The 21040-nt window shown below is 42.5% G+C and overlaps 1 protein-coding gene across 3 annotated transcripts in view; it reads left to right on the forward strand.

The window, feature by feature from the left end:
- TAF1B (TATA-box binding protein associated factor, RNA polymerase I subunit B) overlaps nt 1-11215 on the forward strand; it is a 105041-nt gene extending 93826 nt beyond the window's left edge. For all 3 annotated transcript variants that reach the window (XM_056564164.1, XM_056564167.1, XM_056564166.1), the window contains one exon: nt 10958-11215. In XM_056564164.1, coding sequence (XP_056420139.1) covers nt 10958-11156 — 199 coding nt within the window. In that variant the 3' untranslated portion in view covers nt 11157-11215. The remainder of the gene's footprint in view (nt 1-10957) is intronic.
- The last annotated feature ends 9825 nt before the right edge of the window (nt 11216-21040 follow it).

Here is a 21040-nt window from a genome sequence, read left to right on the forward strand (position 1 = left end):
ACTCCTGGAACCCCCACAAATCCTCTAATTTTAGGCACTGCAGCACTCCAGCAAGCAGTGGCTCACAGGCCTCTTCCTCCTTTACCAGGCACAGTGGCACACATTTTTAAAGTTGCTATGCTTGGCACCATGAAGCCGGTTTCACTTCCATTTCAAATTCTGCTTGGAAATTACAATGTATGCTACTCTGTACCTAATCGTGATCATGTAAATATAAGTTTGTTTTTTTAAATTTGTCTAGCACCTATATTTATCTCACAAATACCTTCTTTTTAGTGCTCACTTGGTTTTTCATCTTGTGCTTTAGAGGGGGCGTTTTGGTCTCTTGCCCTCACTCGCCATGCCTTTACTTCCTCCCTGAGTCTGCTGTGCTGTGCTGGGTTTCTTCATTCAATCACTGCAGGCTGCTCTGTCACCCCTTCCTCCTTGTTTTCATGCTTCAGTCTGATAGGACAGGAGTGAACACAGTGGAAGTGCTAGTCCCTGCCCTCAATTACTGGACTTCGTCTTAGCTGAAGCACCGGCTTTGACAAAGATGATGTTGCAGCAGAACAGGGATATGTTCTGGATTGTATGGGGACCCCTAATGGTCTTTTTATTATGAGCTGAGATTTCTAGAAGAAGGAGCTAAATTATGAAGTATATTAGAAGGGTTAATGTTTTGCCAAGATGTAAAACATATGAAAAGTTTTCGAATCTGACAGTGCCCATAAAGAGTTTATTCAGGATTAGAATAAGATATCTGCTCGCTTTCAGAAACGCTCTTATCATTAGTGTATCTGGTATTGCAGCTCAGTTCTATAGAAATGTTTAGAGCCGAGTTGTAATACCCCACCCAATCTGATGGTAGGTGTGGTGCTGTTTCTGGAAGAAGCCAGCGATGCTTTTCAAAACCTGTGTAACCCCTTTTGATGGAAAAACCTCTCTGTCCAACTATATATTCCATACTTCCATTTGGTATAAGAGAAAGGGATATATGTATACACCTCTGGGACCACCCTTGCTTATCCCCTTAAAGGGGTACTCCTGTGCTCCAGCATCTGAACATTTTGTCCATAACGCTTGGAGCCGGAGGCCGTGATCGTGACATCATGACCAAGATCCCTTGTGATGTCACCCCATCCCCCCTCCATACATGTCTACCTTTTACTAGTAATACCAGGTATGTTTTTCATCGTTCTAGATTTACCTGCTAGTGAATGATTACGGTTCATCTCCTACCTGGTATGTAAGTAACTACTGTCCAGACTTCATACTTTTGTATCTGTAGGAAGGTATTTCACTGGGAAGCAAAGTTCTGTGTTTCTGAAAAGTTTAATCTTCGATCTTCTTATGCAAATCTCACCTGCACAGCCCGAGGGGGTAGGACAATGTCTAGTTTAGTGTACACAATACGGTTATATTTACTATTGTATTAGGAAAATTAGTACTTTTCCTTCTTCAATGACCTTGGGCTCTTCTTCTTTTTTTTTTTTTTTTGCTTAAATGTATCTTCCGTCTTAAAAGAGGTTTGATTTAGGTGTATGTATGTCTATATAGATAGATAGAGATATAGATAGAGGTATAGATAGATAGAGATATAGATAGAGGTATAGATAGATAGAGATATAGATAGAGGTATAGATAGATAGAGATATAGATAGAGGTATAGATAGATAGAGATATAGATAGAGGTATAGATAGATAGAGATATAGATAGAGGTATAGATAGATAGAGATATAGATAGAGGTATAGATAGATAGAGATATAGATAGAGGTATAGATAGATAGAGATATAGATAGAGGTATAGATAGATAGAGATATAGATAGAGATATAGATAGAGGTATAGATACAGTAGATATAGGCAGCATTCCAAATAGTTGTGAAGAAAACTTGTGGTTTTATTCCATGATGCAACAGACAACGTTTCGATGGTCATATATATATATATATATATATATATATATATATGATAGATATATAGAGATACATAAAGAGAGAGATAAAATATATATAGAGAGAGAGAGAGAGAGAGAGAGAGAGAGAGAGAGAGAGAGAGAGAGAGAGAGAGAGAGAGAGAGAGAGAGATATATATAGATGTATATTATATTGCATGTTAAAAAGGGGTTTCCTTAGTCTAGGCCAGTGCTTCCCAACCAGGGTACCTCCAGCTGTTGCAAAACTACAACCACCGCCCTTCGGCTGTCCGGGCATGTTGGGAGTGGTAGTTTTGCAACAATTGGACGCACACTGGTTGGAAAACACTGGTCTAGGCCATCAATATATGAACAGTGATTGTCTGACTCCCAGCATTCAGCTGATTGAAGGGTCTGCCTTTTCATTTCCCATAATAGCCTAATGATCAGGATCAGTGGTCTCCATCTCCAACTAGTCTCTCAAGGCAATAGGCAATCCTAAGTTTAAGGGTACCTCTAATCATGCTTCCAGTGGCAGGATACGTTGCAAAATATCTGGGCTGTTTCTGATCCTGTGACTTGTTTGCAGACTATCCTGCTCTGGAGACCGAGTTGTTGGAAGTCCCATAGACTTGTATGGGACAGAATCAGAAACAGTCCCTGATATTTTCAAACCTATCCTGCTGTAGGAAGCACGATTAGAGATACATTTTAATGGAGGGATAAAGAGCCTCGATGCAGGACCCTTATCTTTTATCCAGAGTGGAGTGTGGTAGCAAAGGGCCACATTTGTGCATTATATGGACATCCTATGGAGTTCAGCAGAAGGAGTTCAATGCTTCAATTTACCTGTGGAAGCGCTGATTACAGCTGATCACTGGGGAGCCCATGAGCGAGATACCCTGACCTCAACTCACAGTCATGGCCGTAAATGTTGGCACCCCTGAAATTTTTCAAGAAAATGAAGTATTTCTCACAGAAAAGGATTGCAGTAACACATGTTTTGCTATACACATGTTTATTCCCTTTGTGTGTATTGGAGCTAAACCAAAGAAGGGAGGAAAAAAATCCAGTTGGACATAATGTCACCAAACTCCAAAAATGGGCTGGACAAAATTATTAACACCCGTTCAAAATTGTGGAAGCAAACGCTAAATTATTTAAAGGGAATGTGTCCTCAGAAAATGTTACCATATATAACGTGTGGCAAATATCAAACACCTATACCCTATACAGAGGATAGAGGATGAGTGTCTGATCGCGGGGGCCCCCCATAATCTCCTGTACGGAGATCCTATTTTCGGTGCGCTCTGGCCCCCACTTTCCTGGCATGGGCAAGTGACAGCCCGCTCGGCCAATCAGCGAGGCGGTACATTGTTGTGGCTGGTAATTGGCTAAGCGGTCTGTCACATGACCTTGTCCGGTAAGGTTCACGCCGCGGACGGACACCTAGAGGACTTCCCCAGCAGTCCGATACCCCCCTCCTCCCTATCTCTAAAGGACAGCAGTTTCCCTGGAATTTTTGGAATTCTCCTTTAAAGGGGTACTCCGGTGGAAAACTTATTTTTTTTTAAATCAACTGGTGCCAGAAAGTTAAACAGATGTGTAAATCACTTCTATTAAAAAAATCTTAACCCTTGCAGTACTTTTTAGGGGCTGTATACTAAAGAGAAATCTGGTGTCATGACCACAGTGTCCTCTGCTGACCTCTGTTGTCCATTTTAGGAACTGTCCAGAGCAGGAGAAAATCCCCATAGAAAACATATGCTGCTCTGGACAGTTCCTAAAATGGACAGCAGAGGTCAGCAGAGAGCACTGTGGTCATGACATCAGAGGAAATGCATTTCTTTTTTGGATTTCTCTTTAGTATACAGCCCCTAAAAAGTACTGGAAGGATAAAGATTTTTTTTAATAGAAGTGATTTACAAATCTGTTTAACTTTCTGGCACCAGTTGATTTAAAAAAAAAAAGTTTTCCAAGGGAGTACCCCTTTAAGGGTAGGGTCACACGTGCCATATTTTGCTGCACATTTACTACTGCGTATTTTCCTTCCTATTGAAGGGGTACTCCGCTGCCCCAGTGTTCAGAACGCTTTTGTTCCGAATGATTGGAGAAGGCGGCCGGGGTCGTGATGTCACTACCACGCCCCTTGCGACATGACATCATGCCCCCTCAATGCAAGTCTTTGGGAGGGGGCGTGGCAGCCGCCACGCCCCCTCCCATAGACTTGCATTGAGGGGGGTGGTGTGATGCCACTAGGGGCGTGGCAGTGACTTGCCGACCCCATTGTCCACCTCGAGCGTTCTAAACGAATGTCGGGTACTGCACAGAGATCGTGGGGGTCCCAGCGGCGGGACCCCCACGATCAGACATCTTATCCCCTATCCTTTGGATAAGGGATAAGAGGTCTAACGATGGAGTACCCCTTTAAAGTCAATGGATAGGAAAGTAGGCATCAGAAAAATACGGCACGTGTGACCCTACTCTATGCGTGTATTCCCACATACAGTATCCTGCGCATATTTGATGCCGCAGGATTTGACGCCGTGTTCAGCTATTTAGTCTACGTTGAAATCTGCATCAAATTTGCACAAAATACCGTACGTGAGAATTCGCCCTGAAGAGGCTTCAAACACAATACTTGTCTCTTTGTCAAAGGAAAATAACGTACTGTAATGATGGTGGGGGGGGTTATGGGTGTCATGGCCTGCTTATAGGTACATATGTGGCTGCTTCTTTTGTTGTCCGTCTTTCTCCAGAATAGAAGGATAAAAGCATTGGTTAGGTTGCTATGGGACCCTATGTTAGTAAATATCCCTCGCCGAGCCGCTCGTATGTCACATAAAGGTGAGAGAGACAGCTGCATTGTCAGGTAAGGTTTGTATCCGCTCTCAAGGAATCTCCTCTCCATATCAGTCAGTAACAAGTAACGCATCTCCAGGGCTGACTGTTCTGACCCCATAAATGCGGAGTCGCCTTATTCAAAGACTGACGCAAAGTGGACGTGCCCATTGTTATAGCTTCATCTACCCTGTACATCTCTATAGGAGGAGAACATACACAGCAGTTCAATGGGAAACAACGAACAGGGGTATTCCAGGCAAAACCTTTTTTTATATATATCAACTGGCTCCGGAAAGTTAAACAGATTTGTAAATCACTTCTATTAAAAAATCTTAATCCTTCCAATAGTTATTAGCTTCTGAAGTTTTCTGTCTAACTGCTCAATGATGATGTCACGTCCCGGGAGCTGTGCATGATGGGAGAATATCCCCATAGGAACTGCACAGCTCCCGGGACGTGAGTCATCAGAGAGCAGTTAGACAGAAAACAACAACTCAACTTCAGAAGCTAATAACTATTGGAAGGATTAAGATTTTTTTAATAGAAGTAATTTACAAATCTGTTTAACTTTCCGGAGCCAGTTGATATATATAAAAAAAAGTTTTGGCCTGGAATACCCCTTTAATGTTACTATTGACAGGGGGATTGGCAATAATTACCCCAACAGTGTGAACCGAGCCTTATCTTGTCCTTTGTTCACAAGCAGATAATGGAGGTTGATGGAAGCCGAAGGCTTAAAGGGTATTCCAGTGAACTATTTATTTTTTTTTCATATCAAATGGCTCCAAAAAGTTAAACAGATTTGTAAATTACTTCTATAAAAAAAATTAATCCTTCCAGTACTTATCAGCTGCTGAAGTTGAGTTGTTCTTTTCTGTCTGACCACAGTGCTCTCTGGTGACACCTCTGTCTGTCTCAGGAACTGTCCATAGCAAACCTATCCTGCTCCGGACAGTTCCTGACACGGACAGAGGTGTCAGCAGAGATCACTGTGGTCTGACAGATAAGAACAACTCAACTTCAGCAGCTGATGAGTACTGGAAGGTTTAAGATTTTTAATAGAAGTACATTACACATCTGTTTAACTTTCTAGAGCCAGTTCATATGGAAAAAAAAAAGTTTTTCACTGGAATACCCCTTTAACGAATTCTCAAGACTCGCGCAGTGCTCGAGCCTTGTAGTAGCCCCAGTGAAGGAATGCCAATCTAGATCAGTGGTCTCAAACTGCGGACTCCAGCTGTTACAAAACAACAACTCCCAGAATGGCCGGGCAGCCGTAAACCACTGATATAGAAGATCACCAGTCTTTTACATAGCGCTTGTAGAAGAATCGATTTTTTTGTGGCATTGGCGCATTAAAGCTTTTTTTTGTTCAAGTATTTTTGGATTGTGCGCCTTGAAACGTCCACACTACCTTTTTTTTTAGAAACGCCTATATTTCTTCTTGGATTACCTGTGGGTTTTTTTCTTCTGTATTGCGGACAATTCTAATGGTGATTGGGGCTAAAATCTTTCTTGGTCTACCTGATCTTGGCTAGGTATCTAGAGATCCTCAAACTTTCGTCAAGAGATTGAACAGTACTGACTGGCATTTTCAAGGCTTTGGATGTCTTTTTAAATCTTTTACCTTATTATGCCTTTTGTCTTTTGACAGTTCTTTTCTTTTCCCTCAGTCATTCTCATATGGCTAACAAACTCATAGACTACTTATAGAGTGGTCCCTCAACATACGATGGTAATCCGTTCCAAATGGACCATCGTTTGTTGAAACCATCGTATGTTGAGGGATCCGCGCAATGTAAAGTATAGGACAGTGGTCTACAACCTGCGGACCTCCAGATGTTTCAAAACTACAACACCCAGCATGCCCGGACAGCCAACGGCTGTCCGGGCATGCTGGGAGTTGTAGTTTTGCAACATCTGGAGGTCCGCAGGTTGAAGACAACTGTTAGAGGAAGTTGTACTCACCTGTCCCCGCCGCTCCGGACCGTCACCGCTGCCCTGGATGTCTCCTTCCATCGCTGTCGCCGCTCCGGTAAGGCCTCTGGTTCTCCGGCATCCTCGCTCTCTTTGTCGCCGCCATCACGTTGCTACGCACGCCGCTCCTATTGGATGACGGGACGGCGTGCGCAGCGACGTGATGACGACGATGGAGAGTGCCGACGATGCGGGGGATCCCTAAGAGGACGCTACAGGGCCCAGAGGACAGGTAAGTGATCGTCAGCGGACCACACGGGGCACCGTAAACGGCTATCCGGTGGCAGCTGAAGCAGTCTGCGCTGCCGGATAGCCGTTTATGCGATGGCCCCGACATACAAAAGCATCGTATGTTGATGCTGCCTTCAATATGCGATGGCCTCTGAGAGGCCATCGTATGTTGAAATGATCGTATGTCGGGGCCATCGTAGGTCGGGGGGTCACTGTACATAGACACTAATTGCAATTTAAAAGCCACAGACTGGAAAGAAATTAACATTAATGTAGTAGCTTTGTTTCATGATGCAGAACAAGAACAGTTGTTAAAGTGGGTGTTAATGTCCTTTTCTGCAGACGTATGCACTTTCTGTAAGCCAGGTGGGACCTGGAATACATATGCGACTTTTAAATGGAGATGCAACTTTTTTCTTCATAAATAGCAACTATCGCATTTAATAAATACAATGATCACTGCAAAGTAAAAAAAAATTACTATGTGAGCAGATTTCAGAAATGTGCTTTGGAATAAGCAAAAATCAGCGTGTATAGGAAAGTACGGAGCTTGATAAATCTCCTTCTATGATTTTAACCCCTTAAGGACCAATGACGTACCGGTACGTCATTGGTCCTGCTCTTCTGATATAACGCGGGGTTACACAGTAACCCCGCGTCATATCATGGCGGGCCCGGCGTCATAGTGAAGCCGGGACCCGCCTCTAATAGCGCGCAGCGCCGATCGCGGCGCCGCGCGCTATTAACCCTTTAGCCGCGCGCTCAAAGCTGAGCCGCGAGGCTAAAAGTGAAAGTGAAAGTTCCCGGCTAGCTCAGTCGGGCTGTTCGGGATAACCGCGGCTAATCGCGGCATCCCGAACAGCTGACAGGACAGCGGGAGGGCCCCTTCCTGCCTCCTCGCTGTCCGATCGCCGAATGACTGCTCAGTGCCTGAGATCCAGGCATGAGCAGTCATGCGGCAGAATCGTTGATCACTGGTTTCTTATGAGAAACCAGTGATCAACATAGAAGATCAGTGTGTGCAGTGTTATAGGTCCCTATGGGACCTATAACACTGCAAAAAAAAAGTGAAAAAAAAAAGTGAATAAAGATCATTTAACTCCTCCCCTATTAAAAGTTTGAATCACCCCCCTTTTCCAATAAAAAAAAAAACACAGTGTAAATAAAAATAAAAATAAACATATGTGGTATCACCGCGTGCGGAAATGTCCGAATTATAAAAATATATCATTAATTAAACCGCTCGGTCAATGGCGTGCGCGCAAAAAAATTCCAAAGTCCAAAATAGTGCATTTTTGGTCACTTTTTATATCATTTAAAAATGAATAAAAAGTGATCAATAAGTCCTATCAATGCAAAAATGGTACCGTTAAAAACTTCAGATCACGGCGCAAAAAATGAGCCCTCATATCGCCCCATACACGGAAAAATAAAAAAGTTATAGGGGTCAGAAGATGACAATTTTAAACGTATTAATTTTCCTGCATGTAGTTATGATTTTTTCCAAAAGTCCGACAAAATCAAACCTATATAAGTAGGGTATCATTTTAATCGTATGGACCTACAGAATACATATCAGGTGTCATTTTTACCGAAAAATGTACTACGTAGAAACGGAAGCCCCCAAAAGTTACAAAACAGCGTTTTTTTTTCAATTTTGTCGCACAATGATTTTTTTTCCCGCTTCACCATAGATTTTGGGGCAAAATGACTGACGTCATTACAAAGTAGAATTGGTGGCGCAAAAAATAAGCCATCATATGGATTTTTAGGTGTAAATTTGAAAGAGTTATGATTTTTTAAAGGCAAGGAGCAAAAAACGAAAATGCAAAAACGGAAAAACCTCCGGTCCTTAAGGGGTTAAAAAGGAGCCAAATAGTCCTGATCAAAAGTCTAAATACTCTGTTTGGCCCTATTACAGACACACAGGTTAAAATTGCAATTATAGAAAAAAAATGATTTAACTAATAACTCTATTAATTTTAGGGTTGAAAATACACACTGCACACCTTGTTAATTTTAGAACACGTACATGCTGTGTACCCACTAAATATAAAAAATTCAAGAGGCACTGTCATTGTTAAAAACTTTTCATATATTGCAGGACTCATTATAATATGACATTTCACAATATACACCTGTTAATTTTTTTTTTACATTTTCACCTTAAATTCAAGCTCAAAATAGCCGCCACTAGGGGTCGCCTGTCTTTTAGCCAGACAGACTATTCTAGATTTTACAGCATACTGGATACCGGCCGTAAAGCATACCGGTATCCAGTATAGGAGATTTCTATTGTGTATGCAAAACTACAGATAAAGGATGTGTGGACATGCTGGGAGCTGTAGTTTTACAACAGCTGGAGGCAACACTGCTCTAACACAGTTATTTACAAACACTGCAGCTTCAGTTGTTACTAAACTACAACTCCCAGCATGCTGAAATAGTCAAAGCTTTCTCGGGCTCCTGAATGGCAAAGAAATTGATCAGACATTCAGGAGTCTGTGAAAGATGAATAACACACATAGTGACAGCTATGCTGATTAGCATCCAGCTTTACTAGGAGAAGATAAAACAGATAGAACATGTATTCATAAAAATGCTGTACTTTTATCTAAAAAATCCTTGCACTAATTTTATAAAGATCTATTCTTCTATTTATAAATGTTATCCTGTTATGAATTCACCATAATGTCTTCTGATTACTGCAGGCAAGCTCCAAGTATCTTCCTCTGTGTAACATGACACAGCATAAAACCAGAGAGGAAAGGGTTACAGAGTAGAGAGCACTGATTGGCTGACTGCACAGGCTTGCTCCTGTGAGGGAGACAGACTGACACGCCCCCTCCAGCCTGCACAATGAAAAAGTAACTCACCAGCAGATAAATGCTTATATCTCTGGATATATAGGTCAGAGACACATATAAATTATATGCACATGATCAGGATTGGGTCCTGAGTAACATATCACTTTTTTTCTTTTTTTTTTGCACTATGACAGGTACGCTTTAATGTTGTGTTAAAGGGGTACTCCACCCCTAGACATCTTATCCCCTATCCAAAGTATAGGGGATAAGATGTCTGATCGCGGGATGTCTGACCCCCGCAATATAGAATGCGGCACCCACCTGTTACTGCTCCGGCAGCGCTGGAGGGTCTGGGTCCCGACCACCGGAACGGAAGTCCGTGATGTCACGACTCCGCCCCCGTGTGACGTCACGCCCCGTCCCCTCAATGCAAGTCTATGGGTGGGGGCGTGACGCAACTGTGCAAAAAAAAAAAATAATACACCAAGCAAACATGAGTAAAATCAATACTACCTCACACCAACATTGATAAATGTCCCCCATAGAGTGTGATTATCTTGTCCTTTGTTCGCAAGTAGAGCTGAGCAAACTTACAGTAAATTCGATTCATCACGAACTTCTCGGCTTGGCAGTTGATGACTTTTCCTGCATAAATTAGTTCAGCTTTCAGGTGCTCCCGTGGGCTGGAAAAGGTGGATACGGTCCTAGGAGACTCTTTCCTAGGACTGTATCCACCTTTTCCAGCCCACCGGAGCACCGGAAAGCTGAACTAATTGATGCAGGATAAGTCATCAACTGCCGAGCCGAGAAGTTCGTGACGAATCGAATTTACTGTAAGTTCGCTCATCTCTATTCGCAAGCAGAAAGTGGGGGATGATGTAAGCAGAATGACAATCTAGATCAATGGTCTCCAAACTGCGGCCCTCCAGCTGTTGCAAAACTACAACTCCCAGCATGCCCGGACAGCCAACGGCTGTCCGGGCATGCTGGGAGTTGTAGTTTTGCAACAGCTGGAGGGCCACAGTTTCAAGACCTCTGATCTTGAAGATCACCATTCTTTTAATAGTTCTTTTTTTTTTTTGTGTGTAAGTGACCTTCATGTGATGCACGCCTCGAAGTGACAGGCCGCCATAACAAGCCAGGTGACATTTCTTCTCATTATTCATAACCTGTTTTTCTTCACTTTACGTTTTCTGACAGATTTTGCAAACACTGGAAACAATATGATGAGTCTCAATTCCCGAGCAGCTATCGCTTTGTCATCTCGCTCTTCTCCACGGTCCTGAGAGTGGAGCCCAGCGCCATTCATTATGAAGTCGGCTTGGTGGAGGAAAAACTCTTACATGAGATGCCTAGTAAAAGTAAACAAAGGAAAAAGATAAGGAAAAAGTACGTTTGACATGGAGGTATCATTGGGCACGAGGATATGTAAATAAAAGCAATCGGTTTTCTACAGTGTGACGTCATGATCTTTTGGCATTCAGTGATCTGTCATCCCAAGGAATGAGCGCAATGCCGGCTTCTTACAGTAACTTCATGAGGATCTAATGTAGCACTAGTTGAATACATGTCTATAACAAATGGTAGAGGAGGCCCATGTGGCTTTTTTGTGGCCCAGTTTGGCCTTAAAGGGGTACTCCCGTGGAAACCTTTTTATTTTTATTTATTTTTTAAATCAACTGGTGCCAGAAAGTTAAACAGATTTGTAAATCCCTTTCTATTAAAAAATCTTAATCCTTCCAGTACTTTTTAGGGGCTGTATACTAAAGAGAAATCCAAAAAAGAAATGCATTTCCTCTGATGTCATGACCACAGTGCTCTCTGATGACCTCTGCTGTCCATTTTAGGAACTGTCCAGAGCAGGAGAAAATCCCCATAGCAAACATAGGCTGCTCTGGACAGTTCCTAAAATGGACAGCAGAGGTCAGCAGAGAGCACTGTGATCATGACATCAGAGGAAATGCATTTCCAGTTGATTAAAAAAAAAAGTTTTCCATGGGAGTACCCCTTTAAAAGGGTACTCCGCTGGGGAAAAACAAAATATATATATATATATATATATATATATATATATATATATATATATATATATATATATATAATATGTGTATATTATTATTAATAATTTTCAACAACTGGTGCCAGAAAGTTAAACAGATCTGTAAATTCCTTCTATTTAAAAATCTTAATCCTTCCAGTACTTATCAACTGCTGTATGCTCCACAGGAAATTGATTTGTTCTTTTCTGTCTGACCACAGTGCTCTCTGCTGACACCTCTGTCCATTTTAGGAGCTGTCCATAGTAGGAGCAAATTCCCATGGCAAACCTCTCCTGCTCTGGACAGTTCCTGACATGGAACTTCCTGTGGAGCATACAGCAGCTTAGTACTGGAAGGATTAAGATTTTTAAATAGAAGTGATTTACAAATCGGTATTCTGTACAAAATGTTTTCCAGTGGCGTACCCCTTTAAAGGGGTTATCCAGGAATAAAAAAAAAACAGGCCTAATTTCTTTGAAAGACCGCTCCCTGTCTGTCTCCACTTTGGGTGTGGTATTACAACTTGGCTCCATTCACCTTAATGGAACTGAGCTGCAGAACCACACCCAACCTGGAGACAGACAGGGAGCGGTCTTTGAAAGAAATTATCTCTGTTTTTCTGTTCCTGGATAACCCCTTTTAATGCCGGGTATTCTTTAAGGTAAGAAAGCTAGGATGTTGTAAAGTGACCCAAGGTTCATGGATAGGCGATACAGTGGAGCGGACATAAACCATAGGGGACATTTATCAACCCTTATGCAAAGTAGCAATGGATCTGTTACCCAAAGCAACGAATCAGATTCCAGTTTTCATTTAAAAAAAAGGTTGAATATGGTTGCTATAGGCAACTGCTCCACTGTTCCTTTGCACAAGGTTTGACCGCCTGACAAAAAAACCTCCGATCCAGCTCTGCTAAATGGTTGAAGTTTACTGCAATCCTCTGAAATAATTTCACAACGGAGACAACACACAACCATGCCACACGTGTCGGGCGCGTTTAAAGCATGTGCACGGTCTTGATCACTGATACGCCTCTGTGTACCTGGCACAGGTAAAGAGTACAGAACATGTAATACCTCCCTGTACTGTAGGGGGGCGCTACCAGACACCAGTCAATGCATACACTTCAGTAATACAGGGGTTTTACCAGTGAATGTCCATTCTGATTGGTCAGTTCTTCCGGCCACTGACACGTTTCACAGATCTGGACTGTCTGTAGTATTGTATGTTGAGTCTGGTTTCAAGTTACAATTATCCAGACTAGACCATTGTATGTTGAGGCCATTGTAAGTTGAGGGATCACTGTATTGGTTTCCGGTGGAAGATTTAACATGTTCAACCTTCCAGCGGAGAAGTCCCAGGACTGCAGCACAATTATACTGTATATATTCTATTCTATATGTGCTATACATTTCTCAGTGTGACCTAAGGGCCCACGAACACTACAGGATTTATACCCGGAGAAATTCCGGGTAGAGATTCCGTGTACAGCAGACCTCGGCTGAATGAATTGGCGCTATAACAACGCAGACCTTAACCTGCCCTATTGACGGCAATGCAATTCCGGGGCGGAATTCGTCTTAAAGAATGAACATTCTCTCTGCAGAGTTTAGAATTGGAACAGCACAGACCTCATGTTCCTAGACCACTTATGTTCTGTTATGTTAGGCTATGTTAACATGATGGAATTTGTGCAAAATAATTCACAGTTACATAGTTAGTACAGTTGAAAAAAAGACCAATGTTCATCAAGTTCAACCAAGGAAGTGAAGGGAAGGGGTATGGCTGGATGAAGGGGAAGGGATGTGATTTTATATTTCTGAAGTATTAAAGGGGTTATCCAGGAAAAACTTTTTTTTTTATAGATCAACTGGCTCCAGAAAGTTAAACAGATTTGTAAATTACTTCTATTAAAAAATCTTAATCCTTTCAGTACTTATGTGCTGCTGAAGTTGAGTTGTTTTCTGTCTAAGTGCTGTCTGATGACACCCGTCTCGGGAACTGTCCAGAGTAGAAGTAAATCCCCATAGCAAACCTCTTCTACTCTGTGCAGTTCCCGAGACAAGCAGAGATGTCAGCAGAGAGCACTGTTGTCAGACAGAAAAGAACAACTAAACTTCAGCAGCTGATAACTATTGAAAGGATTAAGATTTTTTAATAGAAGTAATTTAGAAAACTGTTTAACATTCTGGAGCCAGTTGATAGATAAAACAAGTTTTTTCATGGAATACCCCTTTAATGTTATATTGTTCTGGAATGTATCTAACCCTGTTTTGAAGATTTCAACTTTCCCTGCTGTGACCAGTTCCTGAAGTAGACTGTTCCACAGTTCTTATGGTAAAGAAGGTGTGTCGCCCCTTGAGATATAGGGTGTGCCCCCTTGTCATTTGAGGGGGTTTATCCTGGAACAGTATTTCCCCATATTTTTTGTATGGGCCATTTGTATACTTACTGTATATACTCGAGTATAAGCCTAGTTTTTCAGCACGATTTTTCGTGCTGAAAACGCCCCCCTCGGCTTATACTCGAGTGAACTCTCCGCCTGTCAATCCCTTCTCAGTGGTCTTCAACCTGCGGACCTCCAGATGTTGCAAAACGACAACTCCCAGCATGCCTGGACATGCTGGGAATTGTAGTTTTGAAACATCTAGAGGTCCGCAGGTTGAAGACCACTGCGGCCTTCGTCATCATCCAGGAAGTTTAGTGGGGAGGTTTAGTCGTTCCGGGCTGTCCATTTTCACGGGGAGGCCCTCTTCTCCGCTCTGGGCCCGGCCCCAGACTAGTGACGTTGCCTTGGCGACGACTCACAAGGACGTCCGTGCGCAGCAGTCGTACCTGCGCATGAACGTCCCTGTGAATCGTCGTCAAGGCAACGACACTAGTCCGAAACGACTAACCTCCCCACCGTACGGTCCCTGCAGCATAGATGGCCCGGACCAGCTCACCCTTCCTTCCCACCGAGGGGAGGTGAGTAGAGAACTAAAGGGGGGGTCTGGATGATGACGAAGGCCGCAGTGGTCTTCAACCTGCGGACCTCCAGATGTTTCAAAACTACAACTCCCAGCATGCCCGGACAGCCAATGGCTGTCCGGGCATAATGGGAGTTGTAGTTTTGCCACATCTGGAGGTCCGCAGGTTGAAGACCACTGAAAGGGATTGACAGGCGGTGATGATGCCGGGGGGGGGGGGGGGGGGGTGATGATGACGGGGTGAAAATGACAAGGTGATGATGAGGGGGTGTTAATGACGGGGGTCTGGATGATGACTGGGGGGATGATGTATTTCCCACTCTAGGCTTATAGTAGAGTCAATAACTTTTCCTGGGTTTTTGGGGGTGAAATTAGGGGCCTCGACTTATATTCGGGTCGGCTTATACTCGAGTATATACGGTATCTACGTTGATCATATTCCCCCCACCCCTAAAACGTTGCTTCTCAAGACTAAACAAATGTAATTCTTTAAATTTTTCCTGATAGCTGAGATATTCTATGCCCCTTATTAGTTTAGTTGTAAGTCTGTGCATCCGCGTGTACATTACCCAGCAGCAGAGTCCCATTGATTTCTGATGAGATTCTGTTGCAGTGTGCACACTGCGGAAATCCCAATTCCGGCATCTGCAGAAAGAATAGACATGTCTATTGTTTCTGCGGAGTCCCCACGGAAATGCATTGCCATCTACAAGACGGCACATTTCCGAGCGGTTCTAGCGCCGGCATGTTCTGCTGACACTCCGCTGTTGGTGGAATAACCCCACAGAAATTTTCTGTGCGGACATTCCACCGTCTGAACATAGGCCGGGTTCTGTCCAGTGCTTCCGCCAGCACGAACTGAATCCGTCGGCGTTAGGACTACACAGACATTGCCGTCCTCATAGACGGCAATGTCTGCGGAACAGATTTCTGTCAGAAATTCCCACCAGAAAATTCCACACTGTGAATGGGTTCACAGAAAATCCCAATTCACCGGCATTTTAATCTTCATGCAGTGGAATTTCCGACCGATATTCCGGAGCGGAATTCCGAATGGATATTCTGTAGTTTGAACCCGGCCTTTGAGAAGGAATGCAAACTAAAATGCACGCTATAGAGACCATAAACGGATAATGGTTAAATTCATCCTGTCACATTATGTGTGCTTTAACATTTTTTGTTACAACAATTTTGGAAAGGAATTTATTTTTTATTTTTTATAACTTGTATTTTTACTAAAAACACAATAAAAGCCAAACCATACACAAAGATACAATACAAATGGTCCAGAGTTGTTATATTGTAGCAGTGTTTTCCAATCAGGGTGCCTCCAGCTGTTGCAAAACTACACCTTCCAGCATGCCCGGACAGCCGTTGGCTGTCCGGGCATGCTGGGAGTTGTAGTTTTGCAGCAGCTGGAGGCATCCTGGTTGGGAAACACTGTGTTAGAAGAATCCAAGTCAAGTCAGGAAAGTGAAAACAACAAGGCCCATGAAACCCAAAATCCCTTGAATTTTCATTGTCAAGTGGGTCTTTTTTTTTTACTTTCTTAAAGGGCCCCTAATTTTGGAAAAACAATAATCTTCTGATATGTCTCTAAAACATGTCAGAATAATAAAAAAAAAAAAACTTTAGGTACCATTTAAAGGGGTATTCCAGGCAAAAACTTTTTTTTATATATATCAACTGGCTCCAGAAAATTAAACAGATTTGTAAATTACTTCTATTAAAAAAATCTTAATCCTTTCAGTACTTATGAGCTTCTGAAGTTAAGGTTGTTCTTTTCTGTCTAAATCCTCTCTGATGACACCTGTCTCGGGAACCGCCCAGTTTAGGAGAGGTTTGCTATGGGGATTTGCTCCTAAACTGGGCGGTTCCCGAGACAGGTGTCATCAGAGAGCACTTAGACAGAAAAGAACAACCTTAACTTCAGAAGCTCATAAGTACTGAAAGGATTAAGATTTTTTAATTAAACAGATTTGTAAATGACTTCTATTAAAAAATCTTAATCCTTTCAGTACTTATGAGCTTCTGAAGTTAAGGTTGTTCTTTTCTGTCTAAATCCTCTCTGAGGACACCTGTCTCGGGAACCGCCCAGTTTAGGAGCAAATCCCCATAGCAAACCTCTTCTAAACTGGGCGGTTCCCGAGACAAGTGTCATCAGAGAGCACTTAGACAGAAAAGAACAACCTTAACTTCAGAAGCTCATAAGTACTGAAAGGATTAAGATTTTTTAATAGAAGTCATTTACAAATCTGTTTAATTTTCTGGAGCCAGTTGATATATATAAAAACGTTTTTGCCTGGAATACCCCTTTAAGAATATATGCATCTTCATATGCAGAGCTACTTGAATTTCACAACTGAAGTCCTATTAGGAAGTAGGAAGTATTTTAAGAAAATGCATTTCCTTAAGGTAGGTTGTTTTTCTTCTTTCTACACAGATTTTTATCTTTTTTTTTTTTTTTTTTACTTTGTAGTCATAAAACATTTTATATACTTTTTATTTAATCCAGATTTCTGACTTCTGTGCTGCTTGGGATTGTCTAGTATAATGGTATGTTCACATGTGGATATTTTGCATATGTTGACTTCAATGGGTAGCAAAATCAATTGAGAAAATTTGCAGCAAAAACCTGCACATGTGAACGCACCCTAAACATAAAAAGATTCCACTTCTGGCCAAAAAAAACCACTAGAAAAAAATGCCAACTTGGCACGGCCGCACTTCTCCGCTCCCCTGCCCGGCACTGTATTTGTTCTCTTCGCATCACAGATTCATTTATGCTGCTGAGAGTTGTGATTGGCCGGAAGCATCCGGCCAATCACAGCTCTGAGCGGCAAATATAAATCTGTGATGTGAAGAGAACTTCACATCACAGAAAAATAAAGTGCGGGACAGGGAAGTGAGGCCGTGCCGCCGCTTTCTGTAGATTATACAGGAGGATCGCAATGGGTGTCAGGAGTGACAACTGCTGCAATCTGTCTTTTAGTACAGGTACTACAGCTCCCAGCATGGACAGTCTGTTCAATGTTGGGAGTAGTGATAGTAACTACCGTATTTTTCGTCCTATAGGACGCACCGGCGTATAAGACGCAACCAATTTTTAGGGGCAAAATCTAAAAAAATAAAGATTTTGAACCCAATAGTGGTCTTCAACCTGCGGACCTCCAGATGTTGCAAAACTACAACTCCCAGCATGCCCGGACAGCCGTTGGCTGTCCGGGCATGCTGGGAGTTGTAGTTTTGCAACATCTGGAGGTCCGCAGATTGAAGACCACTGCATAGGAGGTAATACTCACGTGTCCCCGCCGCTCCGGACCCGTCACCGCTGCCCTGGATGTCGCTCCATCGCTGTCGCCGTGTCCCCGTCACTCCGGAACGTCTCTGCTGCCGGCCGGGTATCCTCGCTCTCCGTCGCCGCCATCATGTCATTACGCACGCCGACGCACGTACGCGCCGACGTGATGACGAGGAAGGAGAGCGCCGGCCATACAGGGGATCCCTGAATGGAGAAGACACCGAGGAGGCAGGTAAGGTCCCCCCCCGGTGTCCTGTAAGCACTAACCCGGCTATTCAGTCGGGCTGTTCGGGACCGCCGCTGTGAAATCGCGGCGGTCCCGAACAGCCCGACTGAACAGCCGGGTTAGTGTCACTTTCGCTTCAGACGCGGCGGTCAGCTTTGATCGCCGCGTCTGAAGGGTTAATACAGGGCATCACCGCGATCGGTGATGTCCTGTATTAGCCGCGGGTCCCGGCCGTTGATGGCCGCAGGGACCGCCGCGATAGGGGTGTATTCGCCGTATAAGACGCACCGACTTTTTCCCCCCAGTTTTGGGGAAGAAAAAGTGCGTCTTATACGGCGAAAAATACAGTAAATAATGTATAAAATAAAGAGAATAAAGTAAAAAAAAAAAAAGTAAAAAACACACATACTTTATAAAACACATATGGTAATTAAAATACATTATTAATAAAAAGTTTCACAAAAGTAATTTAAAAAGTATATTATTTTTACAATTACATGACCCCTTTTTTTCCATTTTTAATATTACCGGCTACATTTTTATGTCCCTGCCCGCTCACATAAATTGGTCCCTGATTGAAAATTAATAAAAATTTTGTTCTAAAAAATATAAATTTCGTTCCCTGCAAATTTTTTCCATCTCTACTGTATCCTTTTTTTTTTTTTTTTAAAGGTAACCTAGGAAATGTAATTAAAAAAAAAGCGAACGTCCCTTTTTTGTATCGCTAAAGTCCAAAAAAGAATAAAAACCGCCCGCAAAAACACCAAAGTTAAAATACACATGGGCCCTCATTTCCTTAGAAAATCGGGTTGTAAGTCTATGTTGCTTTCTTACCCGATGGTTTTTTCCCCTGGTATTTATTATTATGTCGCATCCTGTTTGTCGCACGTGGGTTTTGTTGGTTTTGGTTTCCAACTCCTCTGAGTTGTCGGGAAAAAATCCACAACAATTCAACAAATTCGGGTTGGAAACCTTTATAAATACGTGGGAAAGCTCAGAAATGTCGGGTTACGCCCCTTTTTCGGGTTTGGGAGAATCCACATCGGGTCCGTGGGGAAAAAATGTTGCATCGTGTCGCAGACTGGCGCACGATGTCTGCGACATGGCGCAGACAAAGATGCGACAAAAAAACCCGACAAAAGAGGTCGGGTTTAGAATAGTAAATGAGGGCCATGGTGTTCTTCTTGCCGATTTTTCTATGGGAGAAAAACGACACAATTTCTGTGAAAAAAAGCCATAGTCTCAACATGCTGCGATTTTGAAAAACTGCCAAGGAGCAGGAAAACGCCAAACTGAAAAACGCCAAACTGAAAAACGCCAAGTGGATATGGCATTTTGCAGTTCCCTATAGACTTGCAGCTAACATCTGACCGCAGCGTTTTTTATTGGCATTTTTGCTGTACTTTTTTTTAGCTGTACACCATAATCATTCATTTCTAACAGTTTGTTTTCATTTAGTCCTAACAGCAGTTAACCCCCCCCCCCCCCCCATTAATTGGTAGAACGGCGGAATGTTGCCGAGCCCAAGTACAAAAAAAAGTAATAAAATACCCCTTTAACATTTCTTCCTCCTCGCCTTCGAAAAATCATAACTCTTTTATATTTTCATCCACAGACTAGTATGAGGGCTTGTGTTTTGTGCGACCAGTTGTCCGTTGTAATGCCATCACTCACTTTACCATAAAATGTATGGCGCAACCGAAAAAATACTATTTGTGTGGGGAAATTGATAAGAAAACCGCAATTTTGCTAATTTTGGAAGGTTTCGTTTTCATGCTGTACATTTTATGGTAAAATAGACATGTTTTCTTTGTTCTGTGGGTCAATATGATTAAAATGATACCCATGATTATATACTTTTCTATTATTATACTGCTTAAAAAAAAATCGAAAACTTTTTAACCAAATTAGAGCGTTTAATATCCCTCTATTTTGCTGATCTATAACTTTTCATTTTTCCGTATAAGCGGCGGTATGAGGGCTAATTTTTTGCGCCATGATCTGTATTTTTTTTTATACCACCTTTGCATATGTAAAACTTTTTAAATAAATTAATACATTTTATTTGGAATAAAAGGTTATAAAAAAGCATCAATTTTGGACCCTTTTTTTTTTTCACGTTCACGCCGTTCACCGTACAGGATAATTAACATTATATTTCAATAGTTCAGATATTTACGCACACGGCGATACCAAATATGTTGCTTAAAAAATTTTTTTTACACTTTTTGGGGGTAAAATGGGGAAAAATTCACTATTTAAATTTTTATTGGGGAGGGGAATTTTCAAATTTTTTTTTTTTTTTTTTACTTTTATTTTTTTTACTTTTATTTTTAAACTTTAATAGTCCCCATAGGGGACTATTTATAGCAATCATTCGATTGCTAATACTGTTCAATGCTATGCATAGGGCATAACACTGATCAGTGTTATCGGTCATATTCTGCTCTGGTCTGCTCGATCTCAGACCAGAGCAGAAGACCCGTGGAAGGCAGCGGAGGCAGGTGAGGGGACCCCCGTCTGCCGTTCTGGATGATCGGATCTCTGCGGCAGCGCTGTGGGCGATCCGATCATCCACTTTAGTGACCGCAATGCTCGGGTCATGCGCGGCAGGTCCCGGCTGCTGATAGTAACCAGGGACCCGTCGGTAATGGCTGACATCTGCGATCGCACGGATGTCTGCCATTAACCCCTCAGATGCCGTGATCAATACAGATCACGGCATCTGCAGCAGCATCTGAGGGGTTA

The sequence above is a fragment of the Hyla sarda genome, chromosome 3, assembly GCF_029499605.1.
Source record: "Hyla sarda isolate aHylSar1 chromosome 3, aHylSar1.hap1, whole genome shotgun sequence".
NCBI classification, from domain to species: Eukaryota; Metazoa; Chordata; class Amphibia; order Anura; family Hylidae; genus Hyla; species Hyla sarda.